Below are 19,706 nucleotides of genomic sequence, written 5' to 3' on the forward strand. Positions count from 1 at the left end.
GGGGTGTAACTTTCACTATCTGTCACACCATGGACCCACTTGGTCTAACTGCAGCCAACCGTGGACCTTTCAGCGAGGACTGGTCTCATGCGTCCTGGTTTGATAGATAAGAATTAGGTGTGTGTCCTCGTTTGGCATCATAAACGTAGGTACTCCATACCCACACCCCTACATATTAACTTACTTACATTTATAAAATTTTCATGAAATGTTAGGATTTATTTTCTTCAGTTTGACTCACCCTTCTTGATACTCATTGATGATAGTCTGCACAAAAATATCTTCCAACTGCCATACGCCATTTTCAATAAATTTCTGGTAAATCGTATGTGTGTCATTTCGTGGTTGAAGATTCAACTGATCTGTATTATATGACCATGATCCAAACCTTAACGTGCAATGTTGAGTGTCAAAGGGAAAGAGCCGGGCATCTATACGACAGGCTGTATGTAATATCGAGGGAAATATCCAAAGAACCGTACCATCAGGATAAACCCAGGCGCTTACATCTTTAACATTTTCATAACTTTTGTCGACACTGTAATAAAAAATAAATGAACAAATTAATATATGAATGTTAAAAACTGTTTAATATCCAAAATTTAGGATTAAAAAGACATAACAATAAGGTTGTTTTGTCTTTTTAACCCGAAATTTTTGATGGTGTTGTACATATTAAACAGTTTTTAACATTTATTTTCCTTGGTTATGTATACTTGAATCTGTTCAAGATCCATTCAAAATTTCCCTGCTGGTCAGTTGGTACTGTTTTAGTTTACTTTTTTGCTCTCTAACATAAAAATTAACACTATTTAATCAAAATGGTGAGTTAATTAATTAAAGATATTTTGATATGGTGACTTTGGTAGACAGTGGCGAATCCAGGGGGGGGGACAAGAGGGGCAGTCCTCTGAACATCTTGCTCCTCTGTTGAATGGTTTCTGCCGTATTATTTTAGATTTGTAGGCCCTTTTTGCCAATTTTCATCCTCCCCCGAAAGTCACCCGCTGAAATAAATGCTGGCTACACCCCCGGTAGTTAACGAAGTCGCAGTCGTTAGTTTGAACTCCGTACCCTTTACTCACTTTTCGTATACATGGATATCTGGTCGCCATATTTGATCTGTTGGCATGATAAGGACATCCACATCTGGATACACACTTGTATTCCAAGTTAAAAAGTCATCCTGCCATTGCTAGATGAAAGAAAATAATAATGACTAAAAAGTATATAAACTAGTCTTTGTCAAAGACATTCGTTACATTGTAATCGATCCTAGGACACGAAACTGATCGTTGAAGGCGCAATACACTGTATTAGGTGCAGTCATGGATTTTGAAAAATGCCGAATCGTTATTCGTCTGTTCGTTAAAATCATGGATTCTCTTGTATTAGATAACATGATCAGACATCACCGTTAACTTATAACCGTAAATGGCCCTCTCAGACCGCAGTATGACTAATAACAAATGATCAGTTTCCCTGGCTCAACGAATTTGATTGATAGTACATGTAATATTGTGATAATTATAACAAACATAACGATAAAAAAGTGAAATAGTCCGAAGCGAATTTTATAGTAATGGTTGATCTTACCATAGCTATAAATACGCTTTGTTGTAATGTTTGGTCCCGTTCATTCTGTAAAAAGACAAAGTTTAGATTTAGTTTAGATTCATCAGCACTGGCCTTACTTGTAGGGCGTTCGACTCACAACCGCAAGGTTGTAGGTTCGAACCCCAGGGTAGTAATGTGCATACAGCAGAGGTGGATGTCAAATGGTACACACATGAACGATGAAAAGTACATTCATAGGTAATCGAATGACAGTTGTTTCCCAGGCACACTCTAAATTTCGCTACGGTTAAGGGATGGATATGACTGTTTGGGCAGTATTGCATTCTGAATACACATTTTAAGGCAAATGATTAAAAATTGATATTTTTGATATTTAACAGTACTCGAAGTTAACTTCATAAATCTGATGATTTATACTTAAAGTGTATGTAGGTGGGATGAAAAGCCGACGATCAAATGAAAATTTTGACCTTTCGTATTGAAGATATGGATTTTTTCCCAAAACACCAAAAAATAAGTAGGTCATTTTGGGGAAAAAATCCATATCTTCGATAAGAAAGGTCAAAATTTTCAATTGATCGCCGGCTTGTCCTCCCAGCTACATACACTTTAAGAATATATCATTAGATTTATAAAATTTACTTCGAGGACTGTTGTATATCAAAAATGTGAAAATTATCAAATTTTAATAATTTGTCATAAAATTTGTATTATATCGTGAATTTCAAAAAACGAAAATTATTTGATATCAGAAAGACATTCTTCGTATTCAGAATGCAATTCGATATGTCTGATGTGCTCTCATTTCCCACAAAAATACTGTCAAAACACTCATTCCAGATCCATTAATGTAGTTGTAAACAAATGGTTGAACCGTTTGTTGCACTCTCTTGTCTTGATGCTACGTACTTTGATAAACCTGGGTACTTGTAGTGCTTATATGATACAAGTACCATTAAATGGCCATATGTTGAAATTAGTCTTTTGGTAAAGGGCTCGTAATTGTTAGAAGACAATTTCTTTGCTCTTTATACAAATTACACCATGTATTTTTGGGACAACTATGTGTTAGTGCACTAACACATATAGTTGTCCCGAAAATATGCGTTTGTATTTTCGGAACAATTATGTATTAGTGCAATATAAATAGCCAAGAAATTACTTTTACCAATTACGAGCCCTTTTCAAAAGACAATTGACACCTATGGCTGTTTTATTGGATTTATATTGTCATATAGGCACTATATCATATGTACCCGGGTTTAGTCAAAGTGTAGCATCAAAACAGTACAACAAACGGGTCAACCATTTGTTCGCAACTATGAACTACTCGTATTAAGGGGGTACTACACCCCTGTGGTAAATTTGTGACTATTTTTGAATTTTTCTCAAAAAAAATAACACACTGGTAACAAAATTTATGTTTATTATTGGGGCAAGGAATCCAATTACTACACTGAAATTTCAGTGACTCAAGACAAGCGGTTCAGTATATATGATAGGAAATGAGGTACATCTTAGCGGTACCTTATTTCTTATCATAAAGAACGAACCGCTTGTCTTGGGTCACTGAAATTCCAGTGTAGTAATTGGATTCCTGCCCTATGATATACATAAATTTTGTTACCAGTGTGTTGTTAGTTTTTGAGCAAAATGCAGAAATAGACACAAATTTAACGAGGGGTGTAGTACCCCCTTAACCCTCACACAAAGAGGAAACCGATAGTGATAATTCCGAGAATCACGCAGAGAAACAGATAGTAATTCAGACCAGGGATATATAAGACCAAGAATCGGAAATATCTTAAAAGGAAAACAGATAATGAGAGCAGAAATTAAAGTGCATCCAGATAATAGGCAAAATACACAGTATGGTACTGTCATTCATAGGTCTAAGTAAAATGCCAGAGGCATAATTTTCCCCCAAAAATTGGGATATAATGTGTTCCCCCCGTACTCCCATGCGTCTCGTAACCGAGAAGTGATGGCTGCCATATATTTATACATTTCATGATCCTTTATTGGCTCCCCAAGATACCAAAAATACCAAGAAAAATCGCGCGCTCGGTTTCTGGAGTTCTTTATACGCGCCTGAATTTGCTATATGTTAGCTTATGTTTAATTACCAAATCTACGATTCGTGCAATCTCCAGATCTATTTCCACATTGATTCGTTTCTTTACATCCATGACAGGACGGGCCGTTGTTGGACCATAGTCAGACAGTAACTCCTTCGTTAATATAAAATGATCACCCTTAGGCTTGGTTGCTTGATTTGCTACAGAGAAACAAATGAAAATTAAAAAACCAAAGTAATTTGTTTTAAAACGCTATGATGCAGATAAACGATGTGCGCATATCGGGGTGACGTCAAATGACGAGTTCTCAGGTGTACTCGCAAAGGCTTATGGGATTTACCGAAAAGGTCAATTAAAGGCTCTATCATGCACTATATCGAAAAATCGGAAAATCAGATAATGGATATCGACTGCTCAGTGCCAGAAGTGGGTAAGTGCAATAGCTGCCCTATGAGTATTTGGCAATTTACAAACAGTATATTGTACTAATCTACATGGCAGCTACACATGGCAGCTATTGCTTCTGGAACCGAGCAGTTCATATTCGTAAAGAGAAATAGTACACTAACATTATACAGGCTGTATCAAAATGATTGGTACCCGTCTGTTTTCATGTTTATTGACAAGCCTGCTGCTTCCAAATGCAGCTTTGGATCACAGTAAAATTGCCTCAATTTATAGTTTATAATCGTTCACATTATTTGTCTACAAATTAGGTGCATCCTATGTTGCATTGTAGCAGTCTTGTCCATAATCACTGAAAACTGACGGTACCAATCATTTTGATACACCCTGTACCCTTCAAAATGATAATACCAGGGACAAAATGTCAAATTTTAGTCACCTTTAACACTGTCATTGTGATCACTGGTAACCTTTAAGTCAAAAGAAGATTAATCTAATGACAAGTCAGATATCAGGGCCTATATCCGGGCCGATATCATTATAACATTGAAGTAATTAAGCAAGCAAATAAATGTAATAAACAAATAAATCATGAATGAATGAAAAGCAAAATACATTCCAATAAATAAATTCATTTCTAAACTGTATAATGATACTAAAAGTGTATTTTATATGAATGATATAGTTTGAACTTTTATTTACATTTCACATATCTTTTTGATTGTAATTTGCTTCAAACCATATCAGGGCACTTTATATTGCGCTTGTATACCAACTTGCAAATAAGTCAAGTTTTTGGCCACCCACCCGGTAGTTTTTACTATTTTTCATCGTTTGCGTTTAGATAATGACAATATAAAAAGATCATGATACAAAATCTCGATAACAACATCAATACACAGGTATTGCTATGATACACCTTGAAAGGGTTTTAAAAAACTTACCCTTGAACATGGTACTGAGAAGGCACAACAAGATCCAATACGTAATCACCATTTTGTAGACTCCAGAAAAAACTTGCTTTGATCAACCTTACGAATTTATATTTCTTTTTTCTCGACCACGCGTCACGAGGGAGAGAGTAAATACTGTACCATCCACGAGAGGATTCGTCAAGACACTTGTCTTAAAAACTTGGCATCCAGTTCCAGATCGACGTAAAGTTTGATTGACTTTTTTACCACCTTGACGAATGTTGGCACGCTCAACCACCGTTTTATTCGGATATACGTGTGGTATCAAAATGAGACTAGAAACACCGCGTGCGGATCATCTGATCACTGAAACATTAGAGAGATTTCGATTTCGAAACGTAAGTATCATACGCCCGTGTATCTTTACAAAATCACTCTCATAGGCGTAGATCCCCGGGGGATGGGGATATATCCCCACCAATATTTTGATAGGGGGATGGTCCATACAATCATCCCCCAATCAGGCGGCATAGGACAGTGATATGACACGCGACACGTGACGTACGAGGCTGGCGAAAACACAAGGCTGACAGCCCCATTTAAAATACACGGTTAGCAGTTATAAATTAAAAAACAACATACTTACAGCGTGGTATATTGATTGTCGTACCCCAACGGTTGTAGAGTAAGGTAATTTTGTTTTGACACCACATAACAAATTTAGAATTGTTTGTGAAGATTACATGATTATGTGTTAATCCAATGGCAACGTCAAATATGACGAAATCGCATCCGCCACCACCTGCCTCCAATGTTGAATTTCTACCACAAACTTATTCTTTTGACATTGTGGTGGATTCGCTATACTTCCAAATTGTTTTCCAATTCCACCCTCCAACATGTCCAAGGTCAGAAAGAAGTCTACGCCACTGTTTGGAATCAGCAAGAAGAATGCATCAAAATTAGTACCAACAAGCCTAGTAATTGGTTCAGTGGTATTTGAGATAGCTTTTGATATTTTTAAGAAAATATCTCAAAATCTGAAATCTCAAAAGCTAGGAATGCAGAGCATTAAAGGAAGTCTCCGGCAATCATAACATAATATATAACACAATATTAAAATAATTATCAAGCATGAATCATGTGGTTTCGTGACCATAAAAACGAATAAAACATCCGTTTCTCAACACGCGATATTCAAAATTCCCGGGCGCCGAAATTGTCCAGTCCAATCATCCCAGTAATACAATGAAGATTGACGACAATTGAGCACGAATAATCATTACGTCATTGCACTTAGAAAATTTCAGCGCGGGAATTTTGAATATCGCGTGTTGAGAACGGACTGTTTTTATGGTTAACATGAATAATTAATATTCGTGCTTGATAATTATTTTTCTAACATATAAGGCACAATGTTATGAATGCCGGAGACTCCCTTTAAGGAAGAGGCGAGAGAATTGTGGCACTGGTGCATTGGGCTTGACATATGGGTAGCTGTCTCCTATTTACCTGGGGAAGATAATTTATATTTGCATATCAAAGTTGCCATATTAAATTCTAAGATCAAACAGGATGAATACTGGACAAGGGTGTTTTCAGCAAAGTGTGCTGGGTGAGCCAGAGATGGGCCTATTTGCATCTAGACTGAACATTCAGGTAAACAAGAACATATCATGGAAACCTAACCCAGATGCTGAAGCTTTTCTGTTGTGCTTGCCCCCATCCTTCTTGTGCGCTCCACGAGAAAAACTTACTAATTACTAATAAAACATTTCCAATTTAAGACAAAGTGCGAGCATTTTAAGTGCAAAACCGCCGAAATCTAACCTCACTAAGAGCAAGTATTTAGCCCTATAGATAGTCATGAGAAAGACGATTCAACTACTATCCTCCCAGCGGACAAGGGTAGATGTACAGTGGTACTGAATTCAAAAGACTATGATCAGAAAGTATTGACACTCTTGGAGGATACTAAGACCTATACTCCTTTAAAGAGAGACCCTACTGGCCCTTGTAAGAACAAAGTTACTGCGAAACTTAAAGAATTACACGAGGACGGTGCAATTGATGTGAAGCTTAAACTTCAATTAAACCACACAGCGGAATATATCCCAACTTTCTATGGCCTTCCGAAGGTGCACAAAGCTAATGTCCCTTTACGTGAGCAGCATCGATTGCTGTTACTTATGACATTGCAAAGTTTTTAGCCACGATTCTAGGGCCATTAGTCGGTCAATCAGAGTACCATATCCTGAACTCCAAAGACTTCGCTGATAAGATTCGTGACTTAACTCTGGAACCTGATCATGCACATCATTTGATGTTACGGCACTTTTCACCAGTATCCCCCCCCCCCCGATTGATGCGGTTAAAGCGATACGTGAAGTGTTGAGACAAGATACGAGCTTGCACGAACGTACAATTATGCTTAGATAACACCTACTTTAGCTATGGCTGTCAATTTTACAAACAATCGCATGGTGCAGTACGGGTTCACCAATTTCTCCGATCATTTTCAACCTTTATATGGAGAACTTTGAACGGTCCACCCAAGTGGTATCGTTATGTGGATGATACCTGGGTGTTAATTAAAGCCTGTGAACTAAACCAAATTGACCCCAACATCAAGTTCACCCAGGAAGGCTAATCAGACAATAAGCTTGCTTTTCTTGATTGTCTTGTTCATGTAGAGGAAGACCTTTCCTTGTCAGTGTCTGTGTATCGAAAACAGACTCATACTGACCAGTATTTTCGGTGTTCGGTGTGGTACAGACTCTTTTCCATAGAGCGGAGACCATTGTCACCAAGGAATCTGAAAAGAAAGCGGAACAAGATCACCTGCGTAAAGCCGTCCACCATAATGGTTTCAAGAACTGGGCCCTTGATAAAGCCCTGAACTCAGGTGGAAAGGACGGTAAAGAGCCCACCAAACATTCCAACAGTAATTTTGGTAGAACTGCAAGTGCTACGATACCTTACCACGGTGATTTATCGGAGAAACTTAAGCGCATATTCAGAGAGTATAATATCACAACTCACTTTAAACCAGTCAATACCATACGCCAAGCCTTAGTCCACCCCAAGGACAAGCAACCCAAAGGCAGGCAGAGTGGACTTGTATATGGTATTCAGTGCGCGGAGAGTTTCAACTGTTCTGACACTTACATTGGAGAAACATCCCAACCACTCAAGAAACGGCTACAGCAACATCAACGCTCCAGTTCGGGGCCTGCAGAATCAACCGTAGTGGAGGACTCAAAAACAACCTCTCACACGCCTGGGACAGAACCATCAGAACTCTACCTCGGCAAATGACGTCACAGGGCAATACGTTCGTGCAGATTTCGTAGGTTCAGAACCAGAAATCCTTAACTCACAAAGGAAAGGCTTTTTGGTTTTCAACCCTCGAGTTCCATGTTTGATTCAAGACTAACTGTTATTAGTAAAACTGACAAAAAATTTCAGTATGTTGTTGTGCTATGAGGCCAGACTTACTTTGAAGGCTCATTGACACGTATATCGAAATAAAATAGGAAGATTCAGCGGGAACTTTATAATAGTTTGATCATTATTTAATGAAGATATGGTTAGTGGAGGAATAAAATGCGCTACCTCCTCCAATAGCGAATTCTTCATAAATATGCAGTAAGTATGACAATTGACAACACAACTTTCTGAGGTTACTCGTTTGATTTTATATCCAGCTAGCCTCATTACTTAGAAATCTGGTCCGCACGATGTGTTTTTATTCTCATTTTATTCTTTTTCATCACTTTTTAATATAAAACAACAAAATTGACAATTTCGAACAAATGATGAATTCAGACACGGGTACAGAACAATATAGAAGGCTCGCTAGTGATCCCATTAATCATGCAGTATACTAGACACTTTGATCAGCTCGTAATCGGCGGGCCTTATAACATCGCGGATTAATATCAAAATAATTTATTTTGAGAAATTTCTTGTGACATCTCGCCAGAAGCATCGCGTATTATCAATTCAAGTCCTATACGGTTTGTCTACTTTCTTTAACACACAATATAAAGACCATACAGGTCAACTAATAGCACTATTAACGTGGGTCTACTTTTTAGCGTAGTGTTAAAAGCCTGACATTTCCCGCCTATTACGAGCTTATCAAACTATAGTTGGAGCTAAGTTCATGGACAGAGACCGCTAACATTGGCTAAAATGCTAAATACTATTCGTATGGTTGCTTTGTGTCTAACACACCCATAGTCCTTGCAAAAATGCAAAAAGGGAATTTTTAAAGGATTTGTTAGAATTCCTCATACATTGTCATATTAGCACATCACTATCATATTATAATAATAATATGGAAGCCCTTTTAAGTGCATAAAAAAACATGACTCTATGCCCTTTACAAACAAGACAAATGTACAACAAACTTACACTAAGTCCTTAGATCTAAAATCTACAAAGATAAATACACTACACAAATTACATAACAATTGAAATAAACAGGTGACTTTTGAGTTGTGATTTAAATGAGGTCAGAGAATGTGCTTGACGGCAATGGCGGCGCCAGGAATTTTTTTCTGGGGGCATGGGGATTTTCAGGAGGGGGCAAAATCGACAAAGTTTGTGGAAAATTGCCGCAAAAAAATTACACGTAGTTTGGAGGGTTTTGCCTCAAAAACTGGGGGGGGGGGGCAAGAAAAATATTGGGGAGAATGCCCCCCCCTTGCCCCTTGACATCTTACGTTGTAGCAAAAAGCACTGCTGTTACAATAATGGCAATGATTGTCAACACAATACCGAGTATTAAGATAAGCCTTTCAATAACAGAGGCAACTTTTCGCCAATCAGATCTATAATCCCTGCGACTGCGCAGATGATCTTCACCATAGCGTAACACATCTCTTTCTTCTACATTTGCAATTCCATGCCCATTTGTCATCTTGATATCATTCCAAAAATCAGCATGTTTCTTTTCGCCTCTTGATGTTGAATCAGTAAATGTTGTCAACTCTTCGTTGACGTAAGGTTCTGGTTCATGGTTTATGGCGATGGTCAATGGCTGAACACAGGTTAATTTACAGAGCCACTTTGGAACTGGTTTTGTTTGGTCTCGATGGTAGAGTGCTGCTACAAGTACACCAGACACGATGGATAAACATCCAATCAGAATCATCGGAGTGAAATAATAACCTGTGATGTGTGCAAATTATTGAAGAGAAAACGTATTAATATGGATTTGTTTTAATATATAAAAGCACGGTACTTTATACATAGGTTACTTCAAAGTCCAAAGTTGATTGTTTTCCATCAAAACACCAAAACAAATAAAAAAAACCACCAAAATATATCAAAATGAAAAGTTAATGAAAATGAAACTGTAGCACGCCCTGTAGAAACAAAACATTAATAAAATATTAATTAAACAATAATAAACATGGAATCTCAATCACAATAGTCGTAAAGCATAGGACCGTTCAATATTTCCGACAAGGAGTGGGAGTTTTGATAAGAAATCGACCAAAAAAATCGCGTCCGCTTAAAGTTTTGTGAAAGGGGTCAGTAGGAAATCAAAGGGCAATGTTGTTAGGAGCTGTCAGGTATTATCGAGGTAATGTTGCGAAAACGTAAGGACCATTTTGAGGAAATCTTTCGCCTAATGTTGTGACTAATTCTGAGAAACAAGTCAAAGGACAATAAACTGCATATTTGTGTGAAAATTGAGGGCGCTATTTATGCTAAAAAAGGTAAATGTTCAAAAAGAGGACAATGTTGGTAAGTCAGTGAGAAAATGTGAGATAATGGCGAGGTAATGCTGAGAAAACGTCAAGACCAGTTTCATGAAATCTTTGAGCAAAATGTTGGGAAGTAATGCTTTGTAGAAAGGATCATGTTGACAGAGACAAAGAAGTAATGTTGAGAAACCTAAACACTTTGAGGAAATCTTTGAGCAAATGTTGTGATGTACTAAATCCTAAAAACATGAAAAAGGGGGTCAATTTGGAGGAACCAGCTGGGAGATTAAGTAATGCTGAGGAAGGTGCCAGTTAGGGAAATCATGGAGAAGAGCAGCCACAAAAAGGGATAATGAGAAGGGAAAGCGCGTGGAAATGTGAAAAGAATAGAAGAAGCAACGTTGAAACATAGAAAGAGGGACGAAAATTATACTTTGATTTGGAAATGAAGATAATCGTGCCCAGCCACATGAGGAAGTGTAAATGGGCAGGTTTGGGAAACGGTCGTTGCTCGTTGACTACCAACGATCGGACCAGGGAATCGAACTAACCAATAATGCTTACCTAATATCGGCATAGACGAAGGTGGAAGTGAGTCTGCTATCAACTGCTGGAATACAACCAAAGCAAGCAGGTTGGTGATGCCAAGTGATACCTTCTCACCAGATTCAGTTGGAAGAATAAACACCAACAGATTAAGCAAAGAGAGCAAACCGCACGGAACAATAAAACTAAGCACATGGAATAAAGGTCGTCGCCGAAGGCTTATTGTATACACAACCTCGGAATACATCCTGTAAGCAAAAAATATATTAATGTTCTTACCTCCTAATTTTCATGTTATCGTGGTTATTTGATAATTATTATCTTGGCGTTGTACCCATTTTAATTATACATGGTTTACGACCCCATAGAACTCCTGAAGTACACAGGACACGTGTAGCCTATTATCCAACATTTATTTACTGGTCCGATTTCTCGAAGCTTGCTAGTGGTCAGGTTTCCTAAGCCAGCAGGCCCATCCCTACCAATGTGAAACCATTTTATTGCTTTATTCTAAAAGTGTAAGCATTGGTATATAGGACTAATTGGGCTTAAGACTAATGGCTTAGGAAGCCTGATCATCACTAGCCATGCTTCGAGAAACCAACAGAAAACCTGCATGGCCAAATGTTCAAATTTGTTCACTAGAAATATACCAACAGAAGATATTCCACAGAAAATATAAAATGTGCTCCATAGGGCACATTGGGAGAACAGTGCCAGTGCATTGAAAGGTTCGAAATAAAATCCCAACAGTTTATTGAATCCTTTTTTATTTAGTCAATCGATAAAAACATGCATGCTATTTCCAAGATTCGCTCATCAGCCGCCCGGTTAATTTTGTTTTATTTCGTGTTTAGAAAATATATATCATAAGCTTTAAAATGGTATATCATTTGACTTCAGTTTGACTCACCCTTCTTGGTACTCACTGATGATAGTCTTGACAAGAATATCTTCCAAATGCCATACACCATTTTCGATAAATTTCTGGAAAATCCTGTATGTGTCATTCCGTGGTTGAAGATTCAACTGATCTGTATTATATGACCAAGATCCAAACCTTAACGTGCAATGTTGAGTGTCAAAGGGAAAGAGCCGGGCATCTATACGACAGGCTGTATGTAATATCGAGGGAAATATCCAAAGAACCGTACCATCAGGATAAACCCAGGCGCTTACATCTTTAACATTTTCATAACTTTTGTCGACGCTGTAATGAAAATAAATAAATAAATGAATAAATATCAATTAAAATTATTGTATCAAAATGGTGAGTCAATTAAAGCCACGTTGTACATTTCCCCTTTAAAAATATGTGTATTTTCTTTTCCACAAAATATTAGTCTTTACTGTCAGACATGTCCTTCTTTAATTTAACAGATTAGGTAAAACAAAGAAAATCGCTATTGAATATCTAGTCGCATATGTCACCAATGCGCGTCAATTTTGAGCGGTCCTTTTGATGCGTTATGACCTTCCTGCATGGGTATTGCATACGCCTTTGACTAATCTTTCGATCGTAATTGTTAAACGACTAATTCGGTTTTTTACAAAATCTCGGATTTTTTGATAAACTACAGTCTTGGTTTTTGCATGGTATGTTAGTTACAAGTTTATAAGTACATTACAAACATATAAAAAATCAGAATTTTGACAGAACTACTGTGATGTGCCCTGAGTAATTTAATTCGATGATTTATCTTTGTTTACAATTAGAATCTATTTGATGAGATATTATAGGGATTCCCCTTTCTTGCATCAACTTGATCAAAAACACATTGAATGGATAGCTGGGAATTCCCCTTTTCAGTGTGTTGTACAATTGGAAAGTCCCCTGAGATTGTAAAGTGAATATGATGTCATGGAATTCCTCTAAGGAAGTGATGTAATGAGAAAGGTTAATGTTATAATTAAGGCTTGGGAATTCCCAAGATCACAATTGGCTATTAATACTTGGGATTTCCCCGTGCTTGATATATAAGAATATGTAAACATAATTATTCACAGTTGATAGTGTTGATCTGGGCTAGCTAGCTAATATGCTTACAATCCAATTCCTTCAAAGAAAGGAAATTGCTAACCAGAAATATTTTACGTAGTCAATGCACTACTGCCTGCCAGTGTTGTCGGAGAAGATCTAGAATACGTCAAAGAACGTACTTCTTTCAAGAAAGGAAAATATATTCTTCTGCCGATTTGCTGAAGTCTGGTTAAAGGAGCAACACAACTGTCAAAATAAGTGGGGACAACTGCATCGCAGTCCTGCTTCCTGAAGATATTGTGTGAAAGGTGGAAATAGCACCATTTTTGGAGAAAGCAGCGCAATGGGATTTAAGCGTTTGGAGAACAGCGCAAGGAGACAAGAGTTTGGAGAGAGCAACGCCATGTTTGTGTGAGGATTTTATTCGCAAGGATATTTATAAACGCAAGTGTTCACTGGACTTCGAGTGATTATATTTGATTATTGTGTATGTGCATTTGTTGTCATATATTGTACCATAACGTGCTTTCAATTAAAGACTTAGATTTTGTTAGCTTAATCAAACAGTGTATTTGTGTTGTGCATTCGTGTGAGTTCGGGTAAAAGGTGATTTTGGCCTTGAGTCCAGTACGACTCGTAACACTACCAATGTTACAATATGGCTTTAATAGATATTTTCAATATGCCGAGTATCAGAGTTAATAGTTACGTAGGCAGGGTGACGACAAGACATGCAGCCACCGGAACGTGTTGCTCCTCTGTTCGATGCCAGAGGAGGCTTAAAGGCATTCCTACAATGCACTATGATTGGGAAATTTGACCAATATAACCTAATTTTAAAGGCAAAGTCCCCATTGCCACACACACAAAATGGTAATTTTAAAACTGCAGCCAACAAGCTAATAGTTGAGACTTATGACTGATATTTGATTTTCTTACAGGAAACATTCATATTGTCCCACTGCATTAATTTTATTCCTAAGTCTCGATGTTTTGAATGTTAAATAAGAGGATGAAAATACCAGATATTTGCACATAATCCCAATGCAAGGTATGATCAACTATACCACATGTGTACAAAAGCCAGACATACAAGGTCAGAAACCCCATTGGGTTGTGGAAATGTCTTTAAACATCCTCTGGTTCGATGCTAACCGTCGTGTTATTTTAGAATATTAGACATTTTGTATGCCCATTTTCGTCAAATTTTGCCCCAAACCCCAAGTCACCCCCGGAAAAATCCTGGCTAAGCCACTGGTATTTAACAAAGTGAAAGTCATTGGTTTTAACTCCGTACCCTTACCCCTTTACTTACTTTTCGTATACATGGATATCCGGTCGCCATATTTGAACTGCTGGTATGATTAGGACATCCACATCTGGATACACACTTGTGTTCCAAGTTAAATAGTCATCGTGCCATTGCTAAATGAAAAAAAAAAGATATTCGTGCTCATTGTAAATCCATCATTCCTTTCCGATAGCCAAAAACTAGTTGAAGGGTGAAGTTTGAAGGGTGAAGTTTAATAACGAAAAGTATTGTAACTGAATTGCTGAACTGAACTGAGTTTAAAAAAAAAAGATTTGAACCGGGTCATTGTAATAGTATTAATAAACATAATGATAAAAAGGTGAAATAGTCTAAAGGGAATTTAGTAAAATGATCTTACCATAGCTATAAATGCGCTTTGTTGTAATGTTTGGTCCCGTTCATTCTGTAAAAAGACAAGGAAAAACTTAAGTTAAGAATCATCAACACGTAGCACGGTGGCCTTACTGTTAGGGTGTTCGGCTCATAAATGCAAGGTTGTGGGTTGGGCAATGGTCATGTTTAATTTACTGTGTGGGTAAAATAATTTATTGGACGGCCATAAATGCCCATGTATCTTGCTATCGGTCAATAAAGTCGAAAGCCTTTTTGAAATCGTTCTAAATGTTATTGTCGCACTTTCCTTTTTAGCTTTAACTCCTTCTGCGATCGAACATTAAGTATGTATGTCATTGACGTGTAATTCATCCCCGAAGCCATTTCTAAGAAGTTGACCAACTTTCTGTTGATGCATTTAATGCTGAATGATTGGACCCATTGCTGTGGCTTAATTCAGAACAGCAAACTTCACTTTAAATGTTACATCCCAGGGCTGTATAGATGCACTCAGGCATATGATGCAAATCAGGCATGCGTAGGTGACTCGTTGATTTTTAACGAGCAAACTAAAGGATATACGGCAGATTTGTGTCACAATTTTTAGAAAGCTGGTTTAGAAATGGGCTGGTTTTTTTTTAATTGTCTCCAAAATCTAGAAAACTTGCAGATCAGTCATTGCAAATTTACCGTAATTTTGAACATAAACAATTCGAAAATTAGTACATTTTTCTCTTTCTCGTCAGATCTGGTATTTTCGGGGTATGTATTTGGAATCCCAGCCGCGCATCCTACCCAATCCAAAATCAACAGCCACGAGACAGGAACAACTTCAAGACAAAACAAACGTACTAATACAATAAGAGCAAGAGAATACGGGTTCACTTCAAATCTATTAACCCTAACCGAACCAGGGTCTTTTGGGGAGGGGGAAGGAAGGAAAGAAAGAAAGAAAGAAAGAAAGAAAGAAAGAAAGAAAGAAAGAAAGAAAGAAAGAAAGAAAGAAAGAAAGAAAGAAAGAAAGAAAGAAAGAAAGAAAGAAAGAAAGAAAGAAAGAAAGAAAGAAAGAAAGAAAGAAAGAAAGAAAGAAAGAAAGAAAGAAAGAAAGAAAGAAAGAAAGAAAGAAAGAAAGAAAGAAAGAAAGAAAAAAAAAAAAAAAAAAGAAAAAAAAAAAAAAAAAAGAAAAGAAAAGAAAAGAAAAGAAAAGAAAAGAAAAGAAAAGAAAAGAAAAGAAAAGAAAAGAAAAGAAAAGAAAAGAAAAAAAGAAAAGGAAAAGGAAAAGAAGAAGAAGTGACATTTTCGCATGATGACACAGTCGCATCATGTGGGATACCTGCGCTTGCAGAAGCTCTATGAATTGAACTTTGGTTCAGTTAGGGTTATCACTGAAACTAGATAACTTAATTTGTTTTATGTTAAATTACCAAATCTACGATTCGTGCAATCTCCAGGTCTAATTCCACATCGATCCGTTTCTTTACATCCATGACAGGACGAGGAGTTGTTGGACCATAGTCAGAGAGTAACTCCTTCGTTAATACAGAATGAACACCCTTGGGCTTGGTTGCTTGAATCGCTATAGGAAAATAAAAATAATGTGTGGTTTATGACATTATATTGGGAATTGCTCTGATGTACGGCAAACACCCCCCTGATTCCATTTTAGGTAAAAGTTGGGACATATGTAAATATTACAAATGTAGCAAAAAATCAGGTGTGGAACAATTTAACCAATTTCATATTATAAGATCGCACATTATGGCTTAAAAAGATGTGGTTGGATAGTAATGAAGATAAATGATGTCAAATTTCAAGGCTTATATTCGGACCTATTGAAGTAAATATTTAAGCAAGCAAGCAAGTAAGCAAGAAAGCAACCAAACAAATGTAATGGTCAAATAAGTCTTAAATAAAATAAATAAATACCTTGCAATAAATCAATGAAATGGAGTAATCCATAATGTTATTCACGCTTGTATTCCAACTTGCAAATAAGTCTTCAGAGATTTTCGTCTAAATATCCAATAATGTTATTACTATTTGTGACCGTCCACGGCGAATGAGCCGTAAATTCCTCGGTCAATTTTGTTTTATTTCGTTTTTAAAAAATAAACATCATAAACTTAAAAATGGTATATCATTTGACTTCAAACGATATCCAGAAGCTCCTACTTTGCTCCTTCAACAGAATTATAGCTTTTTACGTTTTTACATGTGTCTCTTTTTCCACATTGCTGGCAATAAATTTCAAACAGTCATAATTGGCGGTCATTTCAAATCATCCCCAAGTCAACGAGGTTTATTAAGTTCTCTCATTGTTAATTGTTGGTCATGCATACCTGTACAAAATACAATGCCTGGTAACCCACCACTTGAACAGGATTTAGCAAAAGCAAACAAAGACCAGAGCTATTAAAAGTTCTATAGCCATCTAAGGTAGAAGCTTATTATCCACTTCAACAATAGGATTATTGATTGGTTTTGACTATCAAAATGAGACAGATGTCGGGCCAGCTTAAGTTACCGATGAATACGACCTTCGTACACATTTTACACCGTAACTCAGAATACAATTTAGGGAATTTACGGCTCATTTGTGCTGCCGGGTCACATTTTTCATCAATTGTATTCAAATAATAACAAAATAAGAAAAGCAACGGTGATAACAAAAATATGTATGTAACACTACGATACAACTGGAAAGAGTTTTTAAAATCTTTGATAAAACCTTACCCTTGAACATGGTGAGAAGATGCAACAAGATCCAATACGTAATCACCATGTTGTAGACTTCAAATTGGAGTATAAAGTCCAATTTTTTATTTCTCGACCACGACGGCTAGTAGAAATACTGTACCACAAAAGGAATTGGGGAGCCACTTAAATGCCTTAAGAAATGACATCCAATTCGCTAACGACGTAAAATTGGCTTGTTTGACTGGTTTGCTAGCTGGGAGAATGTAAGGCATTGACACGCTTAACCATGCACTGCTAACCTGTCATGTCTCCCATGGATCAGGAACAAATCACATTCTAAATCCCACTTTCTGTCTAAATACACATGAACTAATAGGTGTGTTTAGACGGTAGCCTACTTTCGAATGTAACTTACAAGCGAACCAACAATTAAATTATGCTACAAGCCAGTGTGTGTCCACACGGGACGTACTTGTAAGCCAACTTACAAGTAAGCGTGACCTTCACTAGTGAACTGGGCTCAAAAAGAAACTTATAATTTTTCACAAGGTCATATCCTAAAATCCTGTCCATAAAAATGATCCAAAATTGCACACTGGATTATTTCAATACTCTACTCTAAACACTGGTCAGTAACCAAACAGTTGTCCAACTGACACAGCAGCAAAATGCACTGACATGGAACCGCTTCCTGGACCACATTCACAGCCCAATAATTGGCACCCAACACAAGAAATCAATCTGTGAGTATTAAATTGGAATAGCGTGGAACAAGACATGTTCTTGAAGAAAGTGTGTGAAAAGCAGAAGCAGCCCCGTTCCACACTATTCCACTTACTCTTTGGAAACAACCACCTTTGTAAGGATCTTGTACGCATTCTCCCAGATTTCATTTGCCGGGTGCCAATTATTCGCCTGTGAATGTGGTCCAGGAAGCTGTTCCGTGTCAGTTCATTTTGCTGTTGTGTCAGTTGGACAAATGCCTGGATACTGACATGTGTTTAGAGTAGAGTATTGAAGTAATTCTGTGTGTAATTTTGGTTCGTTTTTATGGACAGGGTTTTAAGATAGGACCTTGTGAAAAATCATAAGTTTCTTTTTAAGCCCAGTTTAAATTATGCCATGATTACACACAATCACAATAGGATTGGATCATCAAGGTCATGCTTACATGCGAGTTACATGCAAGTCTTGTTCACACTGGTCTTACACTCGAATGTAGCTCACTACATGTAAGATATCTTACATGTAAACTTGTCGAAAGTAACTTGCATCTAGCTACATGCGAGTGCGTTTAGACGGGTACTACATGCAAGTTTACATTCGAAAGTACTTTCAAGTGACTTTACAAGCGATCGACTGAACACGCCTAATGTCTGCATGCTGCGTACTGATAAGAAGCATGATTATTCCTTTTTGCGCTGTAGTTCGCATGCGACCCAGCACATAATACATTGTTTAAGGGCTATGTAACCCACCTTTGCACAATATTTTTCGTGGGACCTGATTCTTATATCAAATAATTTTGATTTTATTTTAAATTTCGCGATATAATACAAATTTCATGGCAATTCATTACAAATTGACATTTTCGACATTTAACAGTTTTCAAAGTAAACTAGGTAGACTTTATAAATCTAATGCTATGTACTTAATGTGTATGCAGCTGGGATGAAAAATGTGGATCTATTGTTATGATGATATGATTTTTCCAAAAGTTTGCTAAATTCAGTGGCGTAGATTTCTTTTTGACATTGGGGGATGGGGTTGGAAAAAATTCTTGAAGTATAGTGAATGCAGCACCTTTTGGCGACAGAATAAGTTTATGGTACAAAAAATATTTCGCTGTTTTGAAGCTAAACTGATGAAATATGGTGCAAAAGTGGAATAAATGCGCGCGAATTTGATTAGTTTGTCTGGTCAAAAAACAAACAAAATTTGAATAGTGTGTGTTGTCAGAGGACGAGTCATCAGAATTTGGAAAAGGAGAGAATCAAGAATCACACAAAAAATAGATTTTCCACCAAAATGTTTTTGAACCACTGACCTTAATCTGTATACTCATCAAAATCATTTTGACCATGTTATAAAACCTCGTTTATTGGATTTTTATTTATTATCCCTTTTAGTTCGTACACTTGC

General features: G+C 37.0%; 2 protein-coding genes across 2 annotated transcripts in view; both read right to left on the reverse strand.

Annotated features, from left to right (window-relative positions):
* Positions 1-5,057, reverse strand: part of LOC140138363 (neuronal acetylcholine receptor subunit alpha-7-like) — a 34,570-nt gene extending 29,513 nt beyond the window's left edge. Inside the window, exons 1-5 of the mRNA XM_072160271.1 lie at positions 5,006-5,057; positions 3,705-3,856; positions 1,597-1,641; positions 1,086-1,195; positions 242-538 (exon numbers count right to left, since the gene is read on the reverse strand). Of these exons, the coding sequence (XP_072016372.1) occupies positions 242-538; positions 1,086-1,195; positions 1,597-1,641; positions 3,705-3,856; positions 5,006-5,057 (656 nt within the window). The remainder of the gene's footprint in view (positions 1-241; positions 539-1,085; positions 1,196-1,596; positions 1,642-3,704; positions 3,857-5,005) is intronic.
* A 3,645-nt stretch (positions 5,058-8,702) lies between these two features.
* Positions 8,703-17,810, reverse strand: LOC140136901 (neuronal acetylcholine receptor subunit alpha-7-like). The gene is made up of 7 exons (XM_072158524.1): positions 17,601-17,810; positions 16,292-16,443; positions 14,893-14,937; positions 14,538-14,647; positions 12,155-12,451; positions 11,260-11,489; positions 8,703-10,153 (listed from the first exon to the last, which is right to left on the reverse strand). Exons 1-7 carry the CDS (start codon positions 17,647-17,649, stop codon positions 9,702-9,704), a joined length of 1,335 nt encoding a protein of 444 aa, XP_072014625.1. The 5' UTR covers positions 17,650-17,810; the 3' UTR covers positions 8,703-9,701.
* Between the last annotated feature and the right edge of the window lie 1,896 nt (positions 17,811-19,706).

This window comes from Amphiura filiformis, chromosome 17 (assembly GCF_039555335.1).
Source record: "Amphiura filiformis chromosome 17, Afil_fr2py, whole genome shotgun sequence".
Taxonomy (NCBI): domain Eukaryota; kingdom Metazoa; phylum Echinodermata; class Ophiuroidea; order Amphilepidida; family Amphiuridae; genus Amphiura; species Amphiura filiformis.

What these genes read in the sequence shown, in the direction of transcription:
- LOC140136901 (XM_072158524.1), bottom strand. Translation starts at nt 17,649, where the DNA reads ATGGTGATTACGTATTGGATCTTGTTGCATCTTCTCACCATGTTCAAG. An exon ending in TCTTCTCACCATGTTCAAGG is followed by an intron (nt 16,444 to 17,600) that starts GTAAGGTTTTAT and finishes ATTTTCCTATAG; the next exon opens with CGATTCAAGCAACCAAGCCC. An exon ending in GATATCCATGTATACGAAAA is followed by an intron (nt 12,452 to 14,537) that starts GTAAGTAAAGGG and finishes TTTTCATTACAG; the next exon opens with CGTCGACAAAAGTTATGAAA.